The sequence below is a fragment of the Apis cerana genome, linkage group LG10, assembly GCF_029169275.1.
Source record: "Apis cerana isolate GH-2021 linkage group LG10, AcerK_1.0, whole genome shotgun sequence".
Classification (NCBI taxonomy): Eukaryota; Metazoa; Arthropoda; class Insecta; order Hymenoptera; family Apidae; genus Apis; species Apis cerana.
The window spans coordinates 3,800,159-3,821,324 of record NC_083861.1 but is presented as its reverse complement, the minus strand read 5'-3'; the positions used below and the strand labels follow the sequence as shown (position 1 = coordinate 3,821,324).

The window sequence follows — 21,166 nt, the reverse complement described above, 5'->3', positions numbered from 1 at the left end:
AAATTTAACAAATTGATAATGTTAAATTTTATTTTTATATTTAATTTTCCAATTCAATCGATAAATAAATGTTATTTATATTATTTAAATTTGTTTATCTTTATGTTATTCCTCTTTTATATTTGAATTCTGTTCAGATTTTGTTCATCTTAATATAAAATATCTTACTTATGTTTGATTTTTATATTTTTATATTTTACTTTCTTATATTTCCTTGATTTAATTTCTTAAATTTATTTATTTTAAAGTTAAATTCAATTCATGTGTTTTAATCATATTAAATTCAGTTATTTTTATTTTCTTTTTTATTCTATCATTCTTTTTATAAATTTATTTTTTTTTTATTAAATTTCTCTTTTGTGTTTTATTTTTATTTAAATTTCACTTAAACGAAATATAATTTTATTTAAATTAATCTTTATATTAAAATCCTCTTTTGTTTTATAATCTGTTTTATTTAATTTAATGATTTATCTTGTTAAATTAATAATTTTCTTGTTATTATGTTTTTAATAAATTAATATCTTTGCAGGATTCCAAGCAACAACAATTATAATACATACATAATATTTTAATTTTTCGCGCGTTTTTGAATGGAAAAATAAGCATCATGGGCCAGCCAATCAGAACATCGCTTAATTCTTGGCGCGAGACGAACCAGTGCGCATCACACTGCGCATCATACTGCGCATGGCGTTAGTCTACAGTTGAAAATTGTGTGGAGTGGACGTGTCGTCGCGAATTCGGATTATTAGGTAAGTTATTTTACTCTAATTATTACTAAATTTATCAATCGTTGTTAATTTAAGTTTTTAAATAATCCATTCAGTGTAGTGAAAACGAAATTAATTAGTTTTTTGTGTTTCTTTGCGTCTTTTCCTTCGATTGTTCATTTTGCGTTTATTGCGTCATTAACGTCTCGTATCGAAATATTTCGAAACAGAATTTGAAGTGGTATATTCGTCTTTTTAATATAATTTTAATTAAGTTCTTGATCTTTATTTTTTATTATTTTAGTCGTATTAAAATAAAATAAATTTTTCACGGTTCGTCAATTTATTTCGTGAAATCGTATTATTCGAGTGTCGCATATTTTTTCGATTGTATATATATATTGTGTGTAACGTCTCACGTATGTGTTTATTGTTTACTTTTTTTGGTCATTTATATTTTGCTCGAGGGTAGAAACAATCCTTATAACATTGTGTATATATATTTCCAAGAAATTGGATTCGTGTCCAAACATGTTTCGACTTGTCGAACGTATCCCCTCTCCATATTGTTATTCGATGCGCGAAATCGAATGCGCAAAGTGACATTATTGGTTGATTCGTCGTGAATATTAGACGTTTGAAATTTTCTCGAGACGTGTATTCTATTTAGTGCGTAATAATTTAATACTGTTTCTTTTTTTTATCATTTGTGCGTTTTTGTTATTTAATTAATACATCTTTGTTCAATATTCTATACAATATTATTAAAATTGATAATTCTTTGACAATTAAATCATTTTGAGTTCATTTCTCATTCTTCGTATAAATGGAGTGTCGAATTTAATAAGATAGGTTACATCGTGAATTTTTATTTGATTTGATTGTTGTGATACTTTATTAACGTAATCTAATTTCATACATTTTATTTAATTGATTTATTTAGAAGTTTTGATTTTTTCTGCGCAGGTTTAATTGGTAGCGTCATGATGGTAGCTCTCGGGAAGGCGGGAAAAATTCCAATATGGACGCCTTTTTGATGTGGTAAAATTTTATATTTCGTATGTATAAATTTTTATTCTGTTTTATAGGATTATTAGTGATTGTTGTTAAGCAATTCATAATAAAATTACGTTTTGGTTAAAAGAAAGCGAAAAAATTAGAAATTTATGAAGCACTTTCATGATTTATACATAATTCGTAATTTAGCAATATTTTCAGAACAAATGTACGATAGAAAGAAGAAGAGTAATATCAAAAAGATATTGTTTCTTCTTTTATCTCTTTCCCATCCCACTAATTTAATGTTAATTTCAGAAAATATTTGTGACCGCGCGCAATGCGGTTAATAGAATCAGTGTTTGCTTCGTCATAGTATTTTTAATATTTTTTAGAGCACAATAGCTCTGATTAAATTTAATTAGAATAATCAAACGCGAAGATAGAATCAGTGTTTGTTCGCCGATTATATTATAATTTATACGGACGCGTTGTTAGTTTCTTATTTTTATTTTTTCTTTTTATAAATATTCGTTTTCGGTACAGAGTAGAGTCAGTGCTTCTCTCAAGAGAATACGGCGATCATCCACCACGCGAAGAGGTAAGAGAAATCATTAGATTCTCATTTTTTAGATTTTAATCTTTTATATTTTTATTATTATTAAAATTTATTAGAAACTTAATTTTTTATATTAAACTATTTTTTTATAAACTGTTTTATTAAAGTTTAAAGTTAAACACAGTTATATTTTTTACTGTTCCAAGATTTTAAGATTTTAAATAACGAATATTATATTTTTAAGAGAAAAATTACATAGAACGTTTTATATTTTGTTGCAGATGCTGATGAAAGTTTTTCTTGGACTTTAGTCTTAAAAAATATTTGTGACCACGCGCAATGTGGTTAAGTAGAATCAGTGTTGCTTCGTCATAGTATTTTTAATATTTTTAGAGCACAATAGCTCTGATTAAATTTAATTAGAATAATCAAACGCGAAGATAGAATCAGTGTTTGTTCGCCGATTATATTATAATTTATACGGACGCGTTATTAGTTTCTTATTTTTATTTTTTTCTTTTTATAAATATTCGTTTTCGGTACAGGGTAGAATCAGTGCTTCTCTGAAGAGAATAAGGCGATCATCCATCACGCGAAGAGGTAATTATCTCTTTTTCTGTCTAAATTTTTATTCTTTCAAACAGAAATTAATCAGAATTTCAATACATATCATTATTACATATTGCAAATTTAATAGTTTCATATTTCAATTTCTTTGAATAACGAGAACCGTGTTTTAAATTGATGATATTTTGTCACAGATTTCTTCCATCCTCCTACCTGATGACAGGCTTCTTCTCGATGACTTCTGGGGCTACAACACAGTGAAGGTGTTCGTCGCATCATATGGTGAGTCGCATGCTTTTGGTTCCTCCGGTCATTCAATCATGTCGTAGGATGAAAGATCCGTATCGACACGGATGACTGGTTGTATACGTAGAATTTTGCACGAGCACAATGACCACGGATATTTGTTTATAATATCCGTGAGTAGTAACATTTCTTTTGTGTTTTATTTATTAGTTCAGGCTAGGATCTTCTTGCGTTTCGCGTTTTTGATTAATATAAAATGTTTAATAATTTTCTAATGTCAAAGCATATAATAATTATTGTATTAATATAATACAATAAGTAATTTGAATTTTTATAATTCAAAATTCTTCAGAATAACATTATAAGTTATTTGACCAAATATAATTTGATTATTGTGATATAATATCAATTTCATATAATAATAACTTTAATATGACTTAGAACATTTAGAACATTTAGAGAGTAAAGTTCAATTTTCTTTGTTTTCTTGTAAATCACAAATATGAATTGAATTTTGTGCAAGAAGATATTTCGCGACAGGTAGATTTTAGAATCAGAGCAATAAGTTTTGAATATTATTTTTATGGCTTTGAAAATATGCTCTGATGAAGGAATCGCCTGAGGATATTTCTATTAATATTTATGTTAATTACAATGAATAATTCTAATTCTTTCTTTAAATTCAATATTAAGAATTAAAATTTCAATAACTTGTTCAATTAATGAAATAAAATATAAAGTAGAGTCATACAAATATAATAATTTGAAATATAATAAGAATATAATGCAAAGTCAAAGAATATTAGCCCGTTAGATACAAAATGGATATACTAATATTTCTTTTTAGCTCAGGATTTTCAGATTTAACCCTTTCCATGTTCACTGCCAGGAACTCACTCACGTGCCCAGGTGTTACTTGAGTGAGGGAGAGGCAATGAGTATGATGACCTTAGTTCATAAGTTAATACAAATTTTTAGCGACTGGCAATGCGTTAGTGTATCGTGCACGACGTACTTTCCACATTGTGTGTGTGTGGTTAGGCTGTGGAATTGCGTCGTTTCAATTATTATTTCTTTCACTGTTCAATCTCTTTTTCGAATCTTTTCGCAATTAAATATTGCGAATAACTAATAGATAATAAGATTATTAATCTTTAGTCTCAAATTTGACAATAATGGTACAATTTTGATTCACAATAATGATACCGTTTAGTCTGATGACTAATATTTTAGTAGAAAATATCACATATTCATATCAAATATTCAGAATTAAAATAGATAAAGTAGATACACGCATTTTTGTCGCGCTTCACGCAATGGTCGCTAGCCATCGTCAGTCGATTTCAGGAAAATGGTACGTAAAGTTAGAGTGTGCGAGTAGTGTGCCAAGCCCGGGTGTCGGAGGCGTCCCGGGACGTTTTCCTAGTGTAGGCTTTTGCGCCCGGGTATTATGCGTGAGAATCGTGGAATGAGTGTGTTGGTATGCCTGTTTTGCCATTTTTTAAATATAGGGTTAGGTAGGATAGGTAGTATACTTCTGGTATGTCTGTTAATTATAAGTAGGTAGGGCCGGGCAGGTTGTCACAGTCTCTGATCGGGTAGGCGCGTTTTCGCGTGACAATCTGTTTCAGGGAATAAAATTTGGAAATCGAGGGTGAAGCTGAGACGAATGGGAGGACAATGCCATTCGTCTCTGGCTTTGCTCATCGATTTTTCGAATTTCGCGGTCGCGGTCGCGATTTGCTTTCGAAACGAACGTTGCGCTCGAGATTCTGTACATGTACGGAGAATGATCATTGCGATCGTTGGTCGTCCATGTGCACTTAGCTTCCGCGATTTAGTCCCTTTTTTTTTCTTTTTTTCCTTGATTTGCGATTAGTGAATCTTGAGCCTAGATTTAAGTTTCAGCGGGCATTGCGCCCGAAGGAGGAAGACCGAAGAGGCCCGACAAACTGTCACGAAGAGGGCTGCAACGAATGGCTTCTCATCTTTTGGATCTTGTCTGGATCCAAAGAATGGGAAGTCATTGTTACTACTTTGTCATTGTGCTCGTTTTAGTAATACGTAGTATATGTTGTATCGTCTTGGCCAATTTGCATGCTGGCCCATCATTTATCCAGTCATCATGGGCAAATCGCGGTTTTGCATTAGTGTTGCGATTGATTAATAACGGGTTGAATTAGAGTTGCGATGAAAAGATCGCGTTTGCTATAGCGTTGCGTTGAAAAAAATATCGCGATTGCTTTTAATTATTTTCATTATGAATTAGTATATTTTTATTTATTTATTTTTTTTTAATATTTGAATTTGAATTTATTCTTTCTTGTTATATCGATTTATGATATTCAAATAGCTTTTAGATTTATAAAATAATAATATTAAATTCATTAAATTTTGTTTATTAAGTAAATTCATTTGAAGAATTAGTGTTGCGTTGATGAATGATCGCGTTTTTTATAGTAGTGTTGCGTTTATTTGTCCAAATTGCCCATATTTCTTCCACTTGGATTGTGGAAGTACGTTCCAGCTCTTTCCTGAATCACCTATTACAGCCAAAAAGGCTGTACAAAGGGTGATTGTACGACGGCAGTCTCTGACTTGGCTGCAATCTTCCGCATTTAGTGTTGCGTCTACAATAAAATAATGAGTGCATAAATTAATTTATCAGAGTTTCGTATATGTTTTCGCGAATTTTTTATCTTTTTTTTTAATTATTTTTTTTTTTTTTCTTAATAAAGAATTGCATTTGAAGTATAATAAAGCACTCCTCGCGTTTTCTTTTGAGATTTTAGTACATTAGTGTTGCGAAATAAAAAGAAAACTCCACTCACGGTTTGTTCGGGTTTACATTGAGTGGATAATTATTTTGGTAACCCTTCTGGTTACTTTTTCGTCGTTTTTCACTTTTTCAGCGCCCCCTTATTAAGAGCGTTTGTTATTGAAAATACTGTTAAAAATTTATTTTATTTCTTTCTTATCAATAAATATCTTTGATTTAAAATCATGAATTGCTTAACAACATTTTGATAATTTGATTTTTTTTTAATTAATATTTATTTTCCTTTTAAATTATTTTTTAATTACTAATCCAGTAATTGAGTTTGTTACAGGTATGAATTGAAGAAAATAAACAGGAAAAATAGATAGCAAATAACGTGGGATCTCTTCATTTGTTGAAAATTAATTACTTTTGTTATTGAATTTCACTAATTCTGTTATTTCACTAAGTCTGTTTCAGGTATCCTCTTCACCTTTCAACGAAATGGATTACATCTCATCATCAGATAAATATTCTAATTTTTATATTAGGTAGGATAGGTTGTAAAAAACATGGGATTTATAAACTGTGTTTTGTTCTTCTTTTTATTAAAAAAGGCAATTTCGCCTTTCCTACTCTGTTTCGTTTTCCAAAGCAATAGTTTTCCTATTTTTCAAGGCAATATGATCATCCTGCCATCCTTAACTTCCTCGTTATAAGCAAATACTTGATACTTGATAGTTACGTGACTTTGTCCACTAGCTATCATATCATTGATGTATCCTGATTTGCATTTTCCTCTTGCCACATGTGGTTTATCTCGTATCAAATTTTGTGTGTCGTCAGTGTGAATGTAGATATTGTTATGAAGAGTATTTGTTAGATTTTCAATAAAGAGAATTACAAACAAAATGTTTAATTTTTATATTAGGGAAGAGAGGGAGAAATGTTTTTTAGAATAAGTAAAATGTTGATGTTGTACTTTTAATTTAAGTTTGTTTCAGGATTTTCTTGCAGGGGAAGAAGATTTTGTTGAAGATGATATTGATTAAAAAGAAAACGTTTTTAAAATCAAGTACATGTACAATCAAGATACTACTTTATTAAATAAAGTAGTATGTTGTAGAAAAGTAGATACTGTAGTTAAGTAGATGGGTGTAGTGCTTTTTGGGATGCTTATTTCGCTTATTTTTTTTGTTTTTTTTTTTTTTGCTCACGCTTTTTATTATCAATCATTTTTCATTTTCATGCCGATGGAAATGTAAAATATTGATAAAAATTTTCTTGATTTAAATTTTATTTTCAGGTTTAGTCTTCCGCGTCGGTTTCTTTTACGGCTCCTTTTGTTGCTTGTGTTGCACAACGATCAAAAGTTTGAACGTTTTGCAAACGTGCACCGAATGGAGAATTTATGTTTGAATAAATAAAGTTTCGTGCAAAAGGAGGGTGGATGGGACGTCGTGGTTAGGGTGGGTCTCCAATAACGCAGCAACCTCCACGTGGTGAGACCCGGGAAATCATATTTATTAGTATACAATATATAATTATATCATTGTAAAGTTAATTTCGGTGATACAATTATATATTTTATAAAAAATAATATGAGCTAATTGGCTGCGAGCGCGTTTTTGGTGAATATAATTTTTTATTTGTTTGTGTTTGTGGTATGACATTCTCGTTTCAATATTTGAAATTAAAAATTATACCATTTTTTATATATATTTTTAAAGATATATATATATATATATATATACATCTTTAAAAAATAATATTGTGTACGTAATTGAAATTATATTAGGTAGTTCTAATGTTTGTTAATCGGTGTTTCATTTTGTTATTTTAGGGAATCCCGTAAGATGGCGAACTAGTTTGTGTGTGTCGGTATATCTTTTCTAAGTTCTTCTAATACTCTTACGATGGCGCTACTTTTCGAATTTGTGATGTTTTTGAATGTTCATTTAATGCTTTGTGTGTATGAGTATTTTATTTTATTTTTATATTATTTACTTTGTTATTATTAATATTTTATATTTTGTAGATAAAAGATGGAATTTTCTGTATGTAGTCTTTGTGTATATCCTGTCTGTAGTAACAAAATAATGAATTTTCCTTGTCGATAAAATAGATTATCCATTATATATTACAAATTTCTTCAATGCAACAGATGTTAAAAATGTGAAATAAATTACAGTTACAATACTGTGTATTTTTACGTATTAATAGGTTAAAAAAATTCAATTATCTCTAAATAAAAAATTATTCAAAATCCAAATTATATAAAATTATTATAGAGAAATCCAATAAAGTCTTTGTTGTTTCTTTTGTATCTAAGCAACACTACGCTACATATCAGGTACATGGAAAATATTCGAGTGCACAAGTATTATGGATTACGAACGCGAAAGTGAAAAAAGTAATACGTTTTCTGTTGCGTTTTGAGATGTACGCAACTAATTCACAACGAGTGTGCAATAATTTATCTGAACAACATGCTAAATTACAGAAGATCAAAGAGCTGACAACTATTTTAAAGGTTGATTGCAAGCATTAAAAAATTATTTTTCAAATCTATTATAATTATTTGTTCTACAGGATACAGATAAAAATTTGACTATTTGCGAAGAAATATTATCAACTTATATAAGGAAACGATTAAGGGTATGTGTAAATTATTTCATTTCTTTTATAATGTGTAATTTCGTTTTTTTTTACTCATAAACATGAATAATAATTGTATCGCGTAATAATTAAATCGTGAAATAATAATTATATAGTTAATACGATGAATAATTTAAAGAACAAAATTGAATGATAAAATCAGACAAATATTGAGTGAAATTATTTTACTATGTAAATTATATATATTTTATTTATTTATATTATTTAGATATCCAAAGTTGTGTTATTTCAGTCTTAAAATTGTAACATTCAATGTACATAATGCTTAATGTACAATTATAAATTTAAATTAAGCTAATGTATACTTGATTGGTGCAAAAACTTAAGTGATAAAAAGAATTGTGTATTATAAGATTACGGAAACGTCTTAAATGATTTTTTTCCAATTTACCATCCTTTGTACCATCCGCCGTATCCACGATATCCAATATATCCACCATATCCATGTCCATATCCACCATAACCAAATCCATGTCCATAATATGGCCAACTTGGATACCATCCTATGGCATACCTAAAATGATATTTTGTATATATTTTCATGTGAAAAACATTATTATTTTCATTCTTTCATAGATATACTTACTTCAAATATTCTTGTAAAAAAAAATAAAAATATATGTATTAAAAATAATAATTTTATTTATTATTTCAAAATATGTTAAAATTAAAGTTTTTTATTATTTGTACAAATATTCAGTTGTACAGATTTTCAGAAGTTTTTTTATTAAAATATATTTATTCATTAAAATTTTTTTTATTTTTTTTATTATAGTCTCAAATGATTAGAAATTAAATTAAAATATACAAATATTTTTAAAATAGCAGGAAATTAATATCATGATCAAAGTATTCAACTTCCTGTTACAAAATCTGCAAGAATCTTTGAAGCAAACGGTTATTTTTTCCGCAAAACTTAAGATTGCAAAATTTCTTGCGAAAATCTACGTACCAGGGCCAGCCATAACTATAATAATTCCACGGACTCCAACCGTAACTTCTTTTCGTCACTTTTTTTTCGCCAATTTCATCCTGAGAATTCGGTTGCGCTTGATTATCGGCAATTATCTTTTGCGCTATATCGCTCGTCGATTTTTCAGAGATGCTAGTTGGAGGTATAGTAGTAGCTACCCCCAAAGCAAGAATGGTCAAAAACAGCAACGACTAAAACATTTGTCTAATATCACCAAAGCACTTTTTCGAATAAATTAAAAAACATTGATACAATTAATTCAATGAAACAAATTTGAAATAAAATGAAATAGATTTCTAAATTTTTTAAATTTTTTCGACATAAAATTATCCTTACCAGAAAATTCATGTTAAGCTTGACTGACAACCAACTGTGTAACCCATAGAATGAACAGTACTTTTATACCCGATATACTTTGGAATTTGCTTGTCAGGTTATATATACTCAATTCTGGATCCACATTTTCTAACGAACAAACTAGTCTCTGATACACTTTCCATCTATGGAATCATTGCATCTCGTAACGAGTTGCATCGATAATAGATTCATCTGGATTGAGAAACGAAAACACAGAATTCCCAATAGAAATATCATGTAATCGAAATCTGGTTTTATTGTTTTGGTCATTGATTATGGAGATTACTATTTTACTATTTTAGAAAAAAATTTTATCAAACTAGTTTCTTGTGGAAAATATTTATTTACAGATTATCCGTTTCTTATTTATTTATTTTATATATTTATTATAAATATTATTTGAAATAGAAGAAATATGATTCAAAAAATTCTAATTTCATTTATATATAAATATTGTTCAGAGGAAGATTTTTCTTCTATTTTTTTCTTCTTGTTTACAATCAATTAAATCAATTTCTTTCATAAGTTGATAAAAAAAAAGAACATTTCCATCTTTTCCAAAAGTTGTATCTTTATCTAACTAATAATCAAGTGCAATCACATCTAAACAATCATCATGCGAACATCGCATGTATCCTAACAATTTCACGGTAATTTCGTCGATTGTAAAATACACTAGCTACTATAATGTTTGTTATCCGCTATTGTTTACGAAAGAATCGAGGTAAAGAGACGAATATTCAAACCTGAGAACGTTCTCAAAAGATGTACGTGTTATATCATTAATCTGATGAGGTAATTATTAACTTAATTAATAGATGCAATGGTCGATCGAAACGTATTTGAAGCGAATCGACTACTATTCGAGGAGTCGAACGAAACGACAGGAACTCGATTACATAAAGATCTGAACCTTCTACCAATTCCTATCGTTGAAAACTCATGTCGTTAATTTTTTCCTCTTCCTTGGTATAATAGCCTCTATAAGGTGGTTTTATCACACCGGTCCAGGAAATCGAATAGGGACACCGTTTGCTCGAACTTTCTCCGAGTGGAGAACAAGTGACATAATCGACATACTTAAGAAGTGTGGTCAAGCAAATATCTAAACTTAGATTATTGAACAGTGATATAATCGTTATCTATTGTAATATAATACTTGATAAATATAAAACATACTGGATTCAGTGACTGTAAATAAGCTTAAGTTACATGCGGAACTGTTTCATTTTTTAATCGATCGATTTAGAATATTTTTATCATAATAACTTTCATTTAGTTTCGAATAGTTTCATTAGTTATTGTAAGTTGATTTATTTTATTTTGCGAAATAGGAATTTTGTACATAAGAAATATTTTTATTTTTATTTGCTCTATAGAAATAATCAATTGGAATTGGTCTGTATTTTTTAATTAGTTGGTTTTCTATATTACGTAATAGATAGTAAATAATATATAGTAAAACAGATAAAGTGAAAAGTTTCAAAAGAAATTGATTTCTATCGTTTTAATCTTCAAAGATATTAAGATAATATTCTATGGTTTTGTGCATATGCAAAATATCATAAATCATTTTGTTAGAAGAATTAGCTAGTTTAGTTAAATAATCTTTTTAAAAATATGCCTTCTATTTACAGATGCACAAATCGATGAGTATTAGCTATGAGTATAAGAGATGTAACAAAACGGAATGAATGTTGAGTATCGTTTGACGATTTATATTGGTATAAATAAAAATATAATTTTAGACATCTAAAATTTTTAGAATTTTAAAATTATAGAATTTGAGGATTTTAGAGAACTTTTAGAATTTTAAAATTTAAAAATTTTTATATATATCCTGTATATATCCTTAAATCCATAATTGTATCTTCTCTTTCTTTCTTCTTATTCTTTCAAGCTTAAAAATAATATTATATTTTCTTTTATCAAAAGAATTCAGTTCATGTAATTATTTATAGCTACACGTGCGATTCAAATTACCTCGTATCCGCGTCAAATTTATTGCAACTCATTCTATCTATCATCCGATTTCTGTGCAATACTTCCTTTCCCATTACGACGTATCGCTTCAGTTGTCTCAAATCAACGAGCGGTTCTATGCAATTGAGGTGAAACTCGACATTTCTTTCCGATGTTATGCAAAAATTTATCCCCGCCAGCTAACGTTTCGTTTAACGACTCTTAGCTGCGATACTAGTCGTCCAGTTCTCGCGGGTTCTCGTGATACAGAAGTACTCTTCTTTAACTTAGTCTTTATCACACGATGAAACACGTCTTCCTATTTTATATGTTCCTCATTGAAATTTAATTCCAAATCATAATAATTTAATTGCGAATCATATCAAATTTCAAAAGAAACCGATATTAGAATTAAAAGAGGAATTTGCCAATAAGATCAAGAAGATTCTCAACATAATATGTAACGACGATTCAAAGAAATTATAATTGAAGATGTCACGGTATCCAACCTCGCTACCTCGTTATCATTCGATGCATAAAGTGTAACTTCCTAGCAGAAAGTGGTCAAGGAGCCATCGACGATGAAGCTTAGCACGTTCCACGTTCTGTGCTACCTGTGCGTACTGATCGCATTCGTTCTGTCCACGAAGAGTGACTGGAAAAATCAGCCTGTTTCGAACTCATCATCAAGGATCCAAGAAACGAGGGAGAAGCCTTTAGATGCAAGTAATCCGCGGGACAAACGAGCATTAGGTCTGATTCTTTCAGGCCTGGCGCAGGTTTTTGGTTATACGGTAAACCCTGTTCAAATAGCTTCGTTGCCCAATCCGACTACCGAGTCGGGCGAGACAAGAGGAAATACTCAGTCATCCGGCACTCAAGCGAATTCCACTCAATCGAATGGGTCATCAACTACCGCAGCTCCTAGACAACGAGAGACTATCAGATTCACCGGTGTAGTGAACTTCGGCAATGGAACTGGCGTACTGACTCATTTACAGCAATACGAGGCATTATTCCATGGAGGAAATAATAATTCGATATCTGCAACAACTTCTGAATCATCGGCAACACAGTCACCCCAGGTAGATCCAAGACCTCCTCTAGTAGTCAAAATTCCTTTACCGATTGTCCCACAGCCAAATTTGCAGCCTATACCTCAACCACCTCTGCCTGAGATCCCTCCTCAAGATATTATGCTGTCGTATCCTGCACCAATCGTCCCTGTTCGCAAGGAACAACAAATGAGAAGGAAAAACTTGACAGAGAAAGTAACCGTGCAAAATCAAACGATTCAAAGTGGAATGGATGTTCGATCGCAGCCTCCTTCGACTACTGTTGTAGTTCAGACGGAAGATCCACGATGGAAGAAAGAGTATGAGGATAGGTTAGCGGAATTAGAACGTAAGCAGGAAGAACAGGCTAAAAGATTGAAGGAACAGGAATGGTATAGAAATCGACAGAAGGAGAATAATTATAATTATGAAGAGGATGGAAAAGAATATGATGATCGAGGAAAGCAAATAGGAGAACAACATTCTGAATGTAGAAAGGAAGAGGAAGAAAGTGATAAGGGAAAGGAGTCAGAAGAGGAAGAAAATCAATCAAGAGAGAATGAAGAGAAGATTCGTGAATATTCTACGAGTCAAAAAACAAAGAAGCCTGAAGAAAGCGAAGAAGAAGAGGAAGGATACCAAAATTATAAAAATGATGATGTTTATAAAAAAGATATGCCTCAATTAAATGAAAATTATACTAGTATACAATCCAATGAACCATTGCCATTGAGTGAAGATGATGAGCAAAGACGACCCGAAGATTTGCGTAATAGTTACGGAGAACCTTTGTACAATCGTGAATTATTTGATGATGGGTTCGTGAATTTTTTTAGAAATCAGCCACTAAGGGATATTTATAACTCTCCATTTTCAAATTCAAAAGAGAAAATTTCGGAAGAGGAGGAAGATCCGCGTGAAAATCAGAAACATGAAGACAGAAGTGATGAAAGAGAAGAGAAGAATATTCCAGCGAGAAATAAATATGAAGAATATAGTTTAGAGGAAGATACGAATACCAAGAGGAAGGATGAAAACGATTTTGAACCATCGAAAAAATATTTTACTAATGTTCAAACGAATAGTAAAAATCAATTCGAAGAACGAGGAACGATCGAAGAAATGGAATTTGGTAAATATATGCCTTTAATTGTTCCTGTTCGATATTTATCTGTTCCTGAAGAATTAGCGAAAGAGAAATCGAAAGAGAAATCGTTATCGATGGAAAAATCAGAAAAAGATAATAATATATTGGAGACAGGAATAACGAAGAAGACTTCAAAATTTAAAGAATCATGGCGATCAAAAAAGGAGAATTTAAAACCAATAATAGGTCTTCCGGAAAAGCCAAGACAGCTTCACGAAGGCGAACAGAAGGATTTACAAATATGGCCACCACCATTCGATTTTGTTCTAGACAGTACGATTCATACCAATGTTGTTCAAACAAAATTTAACCATAATGATAGTATAGAAATTCCTAATATTCGTCAAAAACCTGAATCTTTTAGTAAAAAGAAGGAAAAAAGACAACAAAGAAACAGAATTCTTAATAATTCAACTCAAAAATCTTATGACTCTCCCGAAGATATTTATTATCAAAGATTTAAGAATGATCATAAACATAAAATTGTTTCTGAGAAACGATTGATTAAACCAATAAATGCTGAGAGATCGAATCATACACATTTTAAAATTGAAGTAAAAGAAGTAAAGAAATTTGAACAAAATGATCATGGAAAAGAATTACCACAATTTCACGAACATTATAAATATATTTCCAATAATAATTATAAAAATACAGAACGACCAAATATCGATGTACAACATTCTTCGAAACAGCAAATTCCAAATTCATTGCATTTTAAAAATTTTGAATCTTTGAAGTATAATATTGAAAAAAATGAGCCTGGTGTAGAGGATAAAAACAGAATAAACAGAAAAATAGATAAAAATCAAATAATACAAGATGTTCAACAAAAATCTGATCCACCAATTATTTTTGACCCTAGAGAGAATTATAATTTCTTTGATTTTAATGAAAATGTACATGATTTTAATCATGGAAGAGAAAACGATAGATTGTCCGAAGTTTTTGAAAGTAATAAAAGAATGGAGAATAAAAGAGCAATTGGTTTAACTATACCGCAACAGGACGTGTATCATTATGACGAAAGTTTGACGAAATTTTTCAATGAACCGGAAAGCAAAAGCGTGAAAGTCAGAGAGAATAATTATTCGAATGGTGCTCTTGGTATGAAAATGCACCAAGAACGAATTGCTCCCAGCGAATCGATAAGTTATATCAATTATCCTAGTATTTTGTAATAAAATTTGATATTTTTAAATTTATGCAATATATATTTTTGTAATTAAAATTAATAATTATTTCAAATGAATTTTGATATTTTATGAAATTTTTTTATAAAATTATATTTAACATACATTTTCTAAAATACTTTATAGAAAAAAATACTTAAGTAAATTTAATCATATTTTATACCTTATAATCTAGATGGAAAAATTAAAATGATATTTTATTTTGATAAAATTAATCAAGAAAGATATGAAATATTAAAAACATTGAAATTTTGATAATTAAATATTCGAATTATTTATTAAAAATACAAATATATAAAAATATACTATTTTAAGTGATGTAAATTAATTAAATAATGCATAAAAAATTATGAATAAATTAAACATTGAATTTTAATGAAAAAATAAAAATAAAAATTCGTTGTTATAAAATAAAAAAAAAATTTTAATTTTGTTAATATGAAATTTAGTATATTTTTTTTTAATATGCTTTTTCTATTTATAATCTACAATATATGATAATAATGAAAATAATGAAAATATTCTATAACATGGTATGTTACAGGATAAGCGAGAAGAAATGCAAAGGAATAAAGATTTGGAAAATAAAATGACAGAAATTTTAGAAAATTTGAAGACCCGTCTATTGGTCGAATAATATTTATTATTACAATGTATTTTTATATATTTCTTTCCTTATTTTTGTAAAAATTATTGAATTTATTTAATGGATATTGTGCAGATATCTTATTTTAAATTATTAATAAAAGAGTGGATTATTGTATAACAGATAAAATTCAAAGATATATATCTTATTTACCAATTCCTTTTTTTCTGAATTTATACTTCTTTGTTATCTCATATCATCCTCTATGAAATTATTTATTTATTTATATACAATATATATAAATAAGTTAAAATTATATATATGTGAATACAAATAAATAAGTAATACTTTAATGTTCATTTTGCAATATTTTGAAATATTATTTTATTGCATTTAAAAATTGAACACTTATTTTTTTTATTAACATATTTGAAAAAATTTTTCGAGAATGAGTGTAATTGTACAATAATCATGATTCGAATATTGACTAAATAATATTGTCAAAATATTGTCAAAATAATTAGATATTTCACCACTAGAGTGCAGATGTATCGTGATATAGTTAGTGTTATTTGAGATGTGTTTATATTTATAAAAAATAATTTATGAAATGTATAATGTGAAATAATATTACAGATTATATTTTTTATAAAATTCATTAATTATAATTTTATAAAAATGGAAGAATTTTTACGAAACATAGGTGTAGGATTAAGACCTATCAACGATTCATTTTTTGAGGATTCGTATAATGCTTGTAAAATATTTCAACGAAAAGGTGTTACTGTTGAAGATGATGAGGAATTGTGTCATGAAGTGTAATTAAAAATTTGTTAAATATATCATTTATTGTTCTTTCTAACCTAAAATATGTATAACCTAAACTAACCTTATAAATGTATAAGTAGAATTGTAGAATGTGAGAATTAAAAAGAAAAATTGTAGAAAATAACTAAGTCTAATAAAATGATTTATTAATTTCAGAATAAGAGAATTCCCTTGTTACGTTACTGGTTGTAAAGCAATATTTCATACATTGATTGATTTTGAAATGCATTATAATAGCAATCATCGATATGTCTGTATAGAATGTAAAAAATCTTTGCCAAATCCTAGATTATTAGATATTCATATTCAAGAAATACATGATAGTTTCTTTCAAGTTTTATCCATGAAGAAACCAATGGTAATTATAAATTATTATATATATTATATATTATTTTTATTAAAATATTTAAAAATATTTGCATTTTTTCAGTATCAATGTTATGTTTCGGAGTGTGATTTGAAATTTAATAATTCACTTGAAAGAAAGGATCATTGTATCAATGTACATAAATTTCCTAAGAATTTCAGATTTGATAATACTTCACATTGTATAAAAGATAAATCAAAAGATAAAATGGATATTGATGAATCCGAATATGAAAAGAAAGAACAAAAATCCAAAAAAATACAATTAAATAAAAATCAAAAGACTAAAATGTTTGCAGCTGCAGCAAAAAATATACCATCAACAAATTTTAATATTAGTTCATTAAATTCTTCAAATATTATTACAGGAGCAAACTCATTACATTTTATTCCTAGACAAGTTCAAAAATCATATACAAAAGCACTTACTAAAAATCAAACTAATGAGAAAAATGTATTAGAAACAGCTAGCATGTTGGATTTGGCTGATTCATTACCAGCTTCATGAGTATATTAGTATATATATATATATATATATATATATATATGTACATAAATATTTTATAATAATTAGTATTTTTTTAATATTCTTTTATTATAAATATATTTTAAATATCACAATAATCTTTGTATATACAATTAAACTTACAAATAATTTTTATTTTATCATTTATTTACATATTTATGATTTGCTATATTACAATAGAATTATGTACACTAATTTTAAAATTAGTTTAGTCCTGAGTTGTTTCTAATATATTGAACATTTTTATAGAGTATGTATAAAATTTATTTAAAATTTTTTAATTTTATTAAGTATTATTATTTAAGTATTACTAATTATTATGTAATTTACAATTGTCAAATAAAATAATGTTTGTTTGTACTTTGTACTTAATAATAATATTGTGTATTGAATGGCAAAAATTCAAATTTTAATAGTATAAGCTTTTAAATCTTAATAGTAATGTAATATTAAGAAAACATTTTTTTACATAATATATATACATATGTATATATATATATATAATATACATTTGGTGTTGATATTTTGAAAAACTAAAAAAATTACAAAAAAATATGATATATTATATGATACAATTATTTTGTACTTTTAAAAAAAGTCAATTTTCAAAATTAGCATTTTAAGAACTTAAATCTTAAATACTAATGAAATATTAATAAACTAATTACAATTAAATTTGTATAAAGTATATCTCAAACTTACGTTGAATAAACCATACATCTAAGTTTAGCTGTTTCGTTTCTAAGAGCAACAAGTTCATATTTAAGTTTAATATTTTCTTGCTCTAGGAAAGCTGCTCTGATAGCAATTTCGTCTTCTTTTGCTCTTCGAGCGTCCCTAGAGCGTTTCGCCGCCTCGTTATTTCTTCTTCTTCTTTCCCAGTAAGCTGCATCTTTTTCATCAATCGTACTCGTTGGTAATCCAGGACTTTTTGTAACTCTTCGCATTTTCACATTAGTTCCTTCGTTTGATTTTTTAACCGATTCTAACATTCGTTTTCGAAATTCGGAATAAGCCTCATTAGAATTTTGATCATATATCATTTCGACTGCTCCTACAGTGAGTGACAAGGGATCTTTTGGATAAGCTTTAAATGGTCTTGCTGCTTTTTTACTTTCTTTATCTGTATTGGATAATGCAATTTCATTGGAACAAGTCATTGAAGTTAACGATGAAGTAGGAGTATTAATTATGTCTGCCGGTTTAGCTGTACTGTTTTGATTAAGAAATGTCGATAACATAGTTGGAATTGGAATATTCATTGGCAAATCACTGTGTGTTTTGATATTATTTTCTAACGTGTCTGTATGATCGTAAATTGGTTCATACTTGATTTTTGTCGGAGAATTAGATTCTGAAGGTGGTGTTACCATGAACGTACGAACTTCAAAAGGACTACTTCTTTCGGTTTCGGATTCCGAAACATGATTAATTTGATCTTGTTTCGCGGGCGAATTTAAATATGAATCTAATGAATTTGGTTGGCTCGAAGTCGAAATTCTTCGTTTTTTGAAAGAAAGATCCAGAATTGCATCGGCAAAAAATGTTTCTGTATTCAATTCTTGAGAATTAAATTCTGTTTTTGTGTTGTTCGTTGACGGCATAGAGAAAGATTCCATTTTCCAATATCTAAAACATATGAAAAATATGAATAAATTAAAATATTATTTTAATCAAATTATTTTCAAAATAAAGTAATACAAATATTTTTAAATTCGTTTAATCTTCGAGATATTACTTATAATATATATATATATATATATTATAAATGAATAGTAATATATATATTACTATTTATTTCGATCGTTATAAATTAGCAAATAAATAAAAAATCACGCATATATATAATAACGATTAAAATTGTCAATGAAGAGGACGTAACCAACGATAAACGAATTTATACATTTTTAAAAAAAACTTATTACATTAATTAAAATAATTTATAATTAGTTATTAAACAAATATAACACTGAATTCTACCGTATTTGATGTCGTATCATTCAATGAAAATTACACAGAAACCGTTTTACTGCAGGTAATCGAATAGACATTAGCGTCCATTAATTACGCAAGTTTGAAATTCTTTTATGTTTATCGAGCAACTATCGTGGTAAACGACTAATGTCTCTTACCTAATGATTAATCCAAGGTTATACACTGGTCACTGATATCACAACACACTGTCTCTAGTTTGGAAGCGTACGTGTTTTTAGGATGATTTTCGAAAGATAACTGTTTGAAAGAAAATCGGTTTTTAACGAACACACACAATCGGTTTTTCGAAAACGTCTTTGTAGTATGAATCGTTAAAATCGTTTAGAACGAAAGAGGGTGTAGTTTCGCTTATATAGTAGTGGACAACCCTTGTAAGGTTCAAAGGGAGGAGACTTCCTTAGAAAATGGTGGGGAGAGGCCGATCCTGATGATTGTGGGGATTGTGGGGGTCGAACTGGCACGCGTTTACCACTTCCTATTCCCAAAATGTTTATAGGGCAACACGCTCACGTGATTATACACAGACGCAATCATGAACATGGGAAAATTAGTAGTGTTGAGTATTTGTGATCGCGCAATTGGAATAACAATTTCGTCAGAATTCGTATCTGTGAAGGTTGTTTGATAAAGGTAGTAGAATTTAATATATACATATATACATATTTATGTAATTTTAAAATACAAATTAAGTTTAATAACTTTGATTAATTGTTGAAATTTATATTTCACTCACTTAAAATACACATATCTACAAAGAACTGATATTCTATTCATTAAAAAACAATAAAGAAAACAAACGGGTTGAATTTTAAAATTCAATTCGAAAAAAGATAATTAAATTTTCCTTCGATAGATCTTTCGTTAATATAAACATTTTATTTATCAATTTGATATGCCAACCGGTACGATTCAAAAGACAAAAATATTACGATATATTGTAGCCAATGATGAAGTTGCCACTACACTACCTATCGTGGCATCCTGAGGCGAAACAAATTGCAGCATTTTCTTGATCTCGTATAACAATCGAATCCCGCTAAATTAATCCTTGCAATCGTAGTTATTATTTGTTTCAGGATTGTCGAAAAATCCAGTTACCATGGTTGGCATAAAATCCTTTTTCTTTAAATCCTATCTAAAGCCAGTGGCAATTGCCATTCAAAGGATTGTTGCCCCCTGAAGTAATGCTAACAATATAGACGTAGTGCATAAAATTACTCTGCATAACCTTTTCCTACAACCCTTATTTTCACAAAGTGGAATTTCACAAAGTTAAAGGGTTCTGTGTTGCAATGATTTACGATGGCAAAAAGAAAATCGCGAAATTTCTTCATAAATTAACCGGCGAAAGCGTTGCGGCCAAGTGAAATTTTAGTGCAAAGGGAAAGCTATTTGTAACTTTTGAACTTTGACCATTTGATGTATGATCTCTTTTTGATGAATCCCTTTTTTGCGTTTGCGCTCGTTAGGACAGCATATGGCAGTTGTCATTGCTCAGCACCGGAAGATACACCCGCTGTTTTCTTCCACTCAGTGTTGACTAATGATTCATTTTCATGGAGTGACTAAATTTATTAGTTAATCATTGGTCCAGCTAGTTTGGTCCCAGACGCTTCTTTACTTCGCAGTAATTTCCATACTTTTCTTATCCTTTTTGCAT

General features: G+C 28.7%; 5 protein-coding genes across 7 annotated transcripts; 3 read left to right on the top strand and 2 right to left on the bottom strand.

The window, feature by feature from the left end:
• The first annotated feature begins 6,235 nt into the window (after window positions 1-6,235).
• LOC133666828 (uncharacterized) lies at window positions 6,236-15,980 on the top strand. 2 transcript variants are annotated; one of them, XM_062080779.1, is made up of 4 exons: window positions 6,236-7,807; window positions 7,878-8,372; window positions 8,432-8,497; window positions 15,750-15,980. In XM_062080779.1, exons 2-4 carry the CDS (start codon window positions 8,280-8,282, stop codon window positions 15,840-15,842), a joined length of 252 nt encoding a protein of 83 aa, XP_061936763.1. In that variant the 5' UTR covers window positions 6,236-7,807; window positions 7,878-8,279; the 3' UTR covers window positions 15,843-15,980. The 2 variants fall into 2 exon arrangements, with proteins under 2 accessions (XP_061936763.1, XP_061936762.1); XM_062080778.1 differs by having other exon boundaries at window positions 6,236-8,372.
• On the bottom strand, window positions 8,668-10,035 carry LOC107994609 (shematrin-like protein 1). Its single transcript, XM_017051599.3, has 3 exons — window positions 9,828-10,035; window positions 9,471-9,682; window positions 8,668-9,032 (listed from the first exon to the last, which is right to left on the bottom strand). Exons 1-3 carry the CDS (start codon window positions 9,837-9,839, stop codon window positions 8,906-8,908), a joined length of 351 nt encoding a protein of 116 aa, XP_016907088.1. The 5' UTR covers window positions 9,840-10,035; the 3' UTR covers window positions 8,668-8,905.
• LOC107994608 (trichohyalin-like) lies at window positions 11,383-15,980 on the top strand. Its single transcript, XM_017051598.3, has one exon. It carries the CDS (start codon window positions 12,392-12,394, stop codon window positions 15,191-15,193), a length of 2,802 nt encoding a protein of 933 aa, XP_016907087.2. The 5' UTR covers window positions 11,383-12,391; the 3' UTR covers window positions 15,194-15,980.
• Window positions 15,981-16,326: 346 nt separating this feature from the next.
• On the top strand, window positions 16,327-17,904 carry LOC107994604 (zinc finger protein 511). The gene is made up of 3 exons (XM_017051594.3): window positions 16,327-16,609; window positions 16,776-16,977; window positions 17,050-17,904. Exons 1-3 carry the CDS (start codon window positions 16,470-16,472, stop codon window positions 17,491-17,493), a joined length of 786 nt encoding a protein of 261 aa, XP_016907083.2. The 5' UTR covers window positions 16,327-16,469; the 3' UTR covers window positions 17,494-17,904.
• A 149-nt stretch (window positions 17,905-18,053) lies between these two features.
• Window positions 18,054-20,205, bottom strand: LOC107994601 (protein giant). Of its 2 annotated transcripts, none has more exons than XM_017051592.3 (2): window positions 19,644-20,205; window positions 18,054-19,140 (listed from the first exon to the last, which is right to left on the bottom strand). In XM_017051592.3, the coding sequence occupies exon 2, from the start codon at window positions 19,128-19,130 to the stop codon at window positions 18,210-18,212; it is 921 nt and encodes a 306-aa protein (XP_016907081.1). In that variant the 5' UTR covers window positions 19,131-19,140; window positions 19,644-20,205; the 3' UTR covers window positions 18,054-18,209. The 2 variants fall into 2 exon arrangements, with proteins under 2 accessions (XP_016907081.1, XP_016907080.1); XM_017051591.3 differs by lacking the exon at window positions 19,644-20,205 and adding an exon at window positions 19,492-19,615.
• Window positions 20,206-21,166: the final 961 nt, after the last annotated feature.

What these genes read in the sequence shown, in the direction of transcription:
- LOC133666828 (XM_062080779.1), top strand. Translation starts at nt 8,280, where the DNA reads ATGTACGCAACTAATTCACAACGAGTGTGCAATAATTTATCTGAACAA. An exon ending in AGCTGACAACTATTTTAAAG is followed by an intron (nt 8,373 to 8,431) that starts GTTGATTGCAAG and finishes TTTGTTCTACAG; the next exon opens with GATACAGATAAAAATTTGAC. An exon ending in ATATAAGGAAACGATTAAGG is followed by an intron (nt 8,498 to 15,749) that starts GTATGTGTAAAT and finishes GGTATGTTACAG; the next exon opens with GATAAGCGAGAAGAAATGCA.
- LOC107994609 (XM_017051599.3), bottom strand. An exon ending in TATAGTTATGGCTGGCCCTG is followed by an intron (nt 9,033 to 9,470) that starts GTACGTAGATTT and finishes ATATCATTTTAG; the next exon opens with GTATGCCATAGGATGGTATC.
- LOC107994608 (XM_017051598.3), top strand. Translation starts at nt 12,392, where the DNA reads ATGAAGCTTAGCACGTTCCACGTTCTGTGCTACCTGTGCGTACTGATC.
- LOC107994604 (XM_017051594.3), top strand. Translation starts at nt 16,470, where the DNA reads ATGGAAGAATTTTTACGAAACATAGGTGTAGGATTAAGACCTATCAAC. An exon ending in GAGGAATTGTGTCATGAAGT is followed by an intron (nt 16,610 to 16,775) that starts GTAATTAAAAAT and finishes TATTAATTTCAG; the next exon opens with AATAAGAGAATTCCCTTGTT. An exon ending in TATCCATGAAGAAACCAATG is followed by an intron (nt 16,978 to 17,049) that starts GTAATTATAAAT and finishes GCATTTTTTCAG; the next exon opens with TATCAATGTTATGTTTCGGA.
- LOC107994601 (XM_017051591.3), bottom strand. Translation starts at nt 19,511, where the DNA reads ATGATACGACATCAAATACG. An exon ending in ATGATACGACATCAAATACG is followed by an intron (nt 19,141 to 19,491) that starts GTAGAATTCAGT and finishes CATATGTTTTAG; the next exon opens with ATATTGGAAAATGGAATCTT.